Below are 4,893 nucleotides of genomic sequence, written 5' to 3'. Positions count from 1 at the left end.
TGCCAATTCTTCTAGGCACGTAATTATTGGCTGAACTAGACCCTTCGAAGCGTAATAATATCTTGGTCCAAAGTCGTGCCACGGTTCGTCACGTGATCGTGCTACACCAATTGGGTAGCTGCATATTGTCAACAGAAGTGAAAGATGGCGGCCGCCATGGTTACGCTAAACCAGACCAAATGGATTCTAAACAGTGCTGTATGCTTGTTTTATGTCATGTTTTGTCATATGTCTTAATACATCACTAAGTCCGAGGTATTTGCGTTATATACGCGGTATTTGTGAGAGGTTTTACTATCTGGGAACAGAGTTGACCATCGAATCAACATTGACTAGCAGCGTTTATCAGCCAACTCCAGCTACAAACAATTTCCCCACGGGGATTAATAAAGTATATCAAACTCATATTTATCAAACTATCATTCCTGGACTGCCATGTTCACATCGCTAGGTTCATTGGGATTATTCCATTAGACTGAGGACTTTTTGTCTGTCTGTTGTTACCCTGTACACGTTAAATGCACTCTTAAAATAAACATGACTTGATTTCTGCGTCCAAGAAGGTTAACTTGTTACGTTAAGTAATTTAGATCAATAAAATGCAGTACTTCCAGGCTGAAGACTTTTCTTTTTGTTGCTGCTTTTAATTGAACTATTCATATCTTAGACTGCACTGTAACTTTTATCCATGTATTTTTTCTTTTAATGTTTCTTTTATTAGCTTTTCTTTTGAATGACTGATTTTAAATGCCATTTTCTTAATGTCTTTAATTTTTTGTAAAACACTTTGAATTGCCTTGTGTTGAAAAGTGCTATATAAATAAACTTGCCTTGCCTTACTTATACCAATGTCCATTGATTCATTTATTTACTCATTCATCCCTCCACAAATGAAAACAACACTGATGAACCATAAAAACGAGATTTATTACAAATATAAAAGGTATGACATAGAAAACAGTAGAAGGACATGTAATGTAGTATAATTGATTGGTGTCAGGCTGGGCGGAGCGGCTGATTGGTGCTGTGATTGCCTCAGCTGGTTAAAAGAGTCCTGCTGATTATACTCTGTTCTAGTACCAAAAACAAACGTATCTATGAGTGATGTGTGAGCGCGTCGGCCAGGCACTAAAACCAAAAGAACAGAAAAGAGCTTAAGAAAGATGGAAAGAAGGCTCTTTTATTCCTATTCCTCACTGTCAGTGTCAGGGCAGTCATCGTTCTCTTCCTCTGTTTCTTTTTTATTTGCACAATTTGAGCAACGACATAAGTCTGTGCAACAGAGTCCTGCAGAGAAGCATGAACATCTGCCTTTCTCACAGGCAGACTCTTTGCAGCTGCAGTGTATCACATGCAACACACTGTCAGGGGCAGGATTTCTTGTCATCCAGGTGACGTGTAAGTTCCCATCCTCTATTTCCCAACCATATCCAGCAGGTGATGGAGCATTCATTTCTCTTTTGAGACAGGACCTCATTATTGCTGCCTGGTAATTTGCCCTTTTGCAGTGCTGATGGAGGGCATCATGAGTAGGGGGAATGCTTAATTCTGGCAAGGCCGATGATGCCATACAGAAAGCCTTGTACCTAGCATCATTTACATGTTCGGCTGCTGGCTGATCATACAGGTGACATACATACCGGCAAAGAAGTGCAAATGTTGATTGCTCCAAGTCAAAGTTAGTACCTAAACTTCTGAAAGCCTTAAGGTAGTCATCTTTCTCACATGCAACAGCAAATGACTTTCTTTTGCCTTTGCCATAGAAAGCGCTTGTGGAGTCACACCCAGAGAACGTGTGAATTCCAATCAAGGCTGAACACACACTGGTTCCGAGAGCTGATGACACCATGGCAATGTCAATGATCCGTGTCCTGTTGCCAGTCCCTGTGAACACATATAAGCTGCATGGCAAATCTGCCTGCAGACTTACAGCAATGACTGCCACATCAGTGTCCGAGCTCTTGATGATGACAGCTTTGTGCTCCTGTGCAGCATGTTGGGCATGTAAAAACACCCGTGTGTCACATTCCTCATGATCACACTGCAGGTCTTCAACAACATCAACAGACTGTACACCCTCCATGACAGTTACACAGTGGCATTGATTTTGATGGGCAATGTACAAGCTGAGGTTTTTACCCACTGTTGTGAGGTCTGCATGTGTCCATGCCACATAAAGGAATTCGGCCAGTGCTTCCTTATTTTTTCCGTCAGAGAGAAACTTCTTCCACTGGGTTGGAGTTCTCTGATCTGGGCTGAAGATTGTTATTAGTTGTGACCCTGCATCAGCTCTACGGGACCGTTCTAGGCTTTTGATGCTGATGGGTGGATACCGGTCAGTGACAAAATCAATGCGTGTACACTTGTGATGCAAAGCAAGTTGGAGTATGCTCTGCAGTATGGTCTCTGCAAGCTCTCCAAATGTTGCTGGTCTGGATGGCATGGCCTGCATGACTGCCATGCCATCAAAAAGAATGGCACCACCTATTGGAACTTTGTCAACCAAGCACTCTCCACCTTTGCTCTGCAATAGATCCATGAGAGCTGATTTGTTTGTTTTGGCAAGTGAACCATCAGCACTTGCTAATGGATATGACACAGTTCCCAAGGAATATGACAGAATTTCCCTCATTTCAATTTTCCTGCTCTGGCCAAGGATGAGGAGCCTGGAAAATAACTTCTTGTCAGCACGCAAAATCACTTCCTTGCCTGCTGGTCAACACTTTGGTCATCTTTCTTCTCAGCAGCTTTCTGCAATTTGCCTAAACGGAAAAAAAGGACAACTCAATGAGTTTGTTGACGTATCTCTCACACATAATTGTACCTTTCAGTTATTCAACCACAGAGAATGTGTGTGTGTGTGTGGTGTGTGTGTAGTGTGTGTGTGGTGTGTGGGTGGGGGAGGGGGTTTGCTTACCTGCTTTTAATGTTTCAGCCTTACACAGTTGATCCCTTTGTCGCTTGCCTGCTTTGATGATCATTTTCTCCTTCATCTTGCATATAATGCACAGGGCAGGAAGGACGGGGCCAGAGCCTGCGATTGGCAGGCCTGACCTTGATCGTAGCTTCTCTGTTTGGCTTCGGTACGTGCTGCGAGACGTCGATGGGATGGGCTCGACCTCAAGGTCCTCCCTAACGTCTTGATCTCCCTCACGTGCGAGCCGTCTTTCCACCTTCGTCATGGCCTTTGTGTCGGTAAACCTTATGTAGCATGTGTGGTGGAAGCCAGCGTCCTCAGGAATATCTTCGAACTCGAAATCAAGACAGTGCTTGTGGTTTTCAGCCACCACGTTCCGAGAGTCTCCCTTCAAGCCGAGCGACCGTTGTAAGCTTGTCCTGTACGTATTCCATCTTGTATTGGTAAAACAATCAACCTTTTCGTGCTTCACAGACGTAATATGCATATAACAATGTTTGTGTGTTGACAATTTTGACTTTTTGAGACTTTCTGGTGCGTTTTCCTCGTCTCCGCTACTCGATGAAACCATGGCGGCCGCCATCTTTCACTTCTGTTGACAATATGCAGCTACCCAATTGGTGTAGCACGATCACGTGATGAACCGTGGCACGACTTTGGACCAAGATATTATTACGCTTCGAAGGGAATAGTTCAGCCAATAATTACGTGCCTAGAAGAATTGGCAGGAATTTTAGCGACGAAATTTTTTTTGGTGGATAAGCATGAATCGTTCTTTTTTATGAACTAAAGATTGTGTAGTTTCACTTCTGTGGAGCGGGATTTCTTTTCTAAAGGACTTTTCGAGGTTCACCTTGCGGCCTAATGGAGAAAGAGTGGTCTGTAACTCGTTGGATAATTTTTTTAACTAAATAAACTACCCAGTATGAACACTTGTATAGCCCTTATTAAAAAAAAACATTCGTTCCTCAAGTTGTAAAACATTTGCTAATAACGTTATTCTGAGAGTTATTTCCCTCTGCATTATGAACGCGCATCTAATCCACGGGACCGCGCAGCCCGGCACGTTCATGTTACGTGTCCCGACCAATCAGAGCACACTGTGCTCACAGGGAGGGTGCTGGAGCCAGGCTCTGGCTGGAGCTTTTGGAGCTACAACGAGCGTTAAAGGCAGAGAGTGAAATTCAGTGAATACACGTAGTTTACAGAGATGCTGTATGAGGAACCAATGTGAGTTGCGTTTATCTTTACCCATGGATGCACAATGGGAACGGATCCATATCGTCTTACTGCCATCCCACGGAGCTGTAATAATGGATATATTGCACATGTTTGCTGTAATTCATTGTCATACTACATGGGCTGTATGATTGAATCTTGTACCGTAAATGTTGTATTAAATGGAGTTAATATTACCGATATCACTAGATCATTACTAGCTAGCCGCTAGCTGCTAACTGCCGCCTCGTTCATATCAAATCCATGGCGGTAGTGTGTATTTGTCATTTAATACAGGCAACAACCGGAAGACAGAGAAGAAGAATAGACTGCGTGATATAAAATAATGGGCATACCTCCACCCCTCGATAGTTATCGCTGACTCAGCCATGTTTATGCAGCACTGCACGTGGAGATGTGGACGCGCAAGTCGCGCAGATTACGTACATAAACCTACAAAGTACTGATATAGTAAATTAAAAAATAATTGATTATTTTTGTGTAGTTGTATATTGAAAAAATAATGTATGGTTGTCACAAAATCCCACGGCACACCCGGATTTGCCTCACGGCACACCAGTGTGCCGCGGCACACCGTTTGGTAACGGTGGTAACTCAGATGCTTACATGGACTTGTATGTTTTTTCCTTCATATCTAACAGAAATAAGAGAGAAAGAGATGGGAAAGTGAGTAAAGAGGGATAGGAAGGAGGAGAGATATTTGCGAGTTGCATACTGACTCTGAGTTTTCTCGATTA

At 43.0% G+C, this 4,893-nt stretch overlaps 1 protein-coding gene across 1 annotated transcript; it reads right to left on the bottom strand.

The window, feature by feature from the left end:
- Positions 1 to 1,007: 1,007 nt before the first annotated feature.
- Positions 1,008 to 3,019, bottom strand: LOC117555812. Its single transcript, XM_034230795.1, has 2 exons — positions 2,918 to 3,019; positions 1,008 to 2,762 (listed from the first exon to the last, which is right to left on the bottom strand). Exon 2 carries the CDS (start codon positions 2,630 to 2,632, stop codon positions 1,187 to 1,189), a length of 1,446 nt encoding a protein of 481 aa, XP_034086686.1. The 5' UTR covers positions 2,633 to 2,762; positions 2,918 to 3,019; the 3' UTR covers positions 1,008 to 1,186.
- Positions 3,020 to 4,893: the final 1,874 nt, after the last annotated feature.

Source organism: Gymnodraco acuticeps, unplaced genomic scaffold (assembly GCF_902827175.1).
Source record: "Gymnodraco acuticeps unplaced genomic scaffold, fGymAcu1.1, whole genome shotgun sequence".
Lineage (NCBI taxonomy): Eukaryota > Metazoa > Chordata > Actinopteri > Perciformes > Bathydraconidae > Gymnodraco > Gymnodraco acuticeps.
This window is presented reverse-complemented; position numbering and strand designations above follow the sequence as displayed.

Bases quoted from the DNA above. Each gene is read 5' to 3' on its own strand.
- LOC117555812 (XM_034230795.1), bottom strand. From the start codon at position 2,632: ATGAGGGAAATTCTGTCATATTCCTTGGGAACTGTGTCATATCCATTA.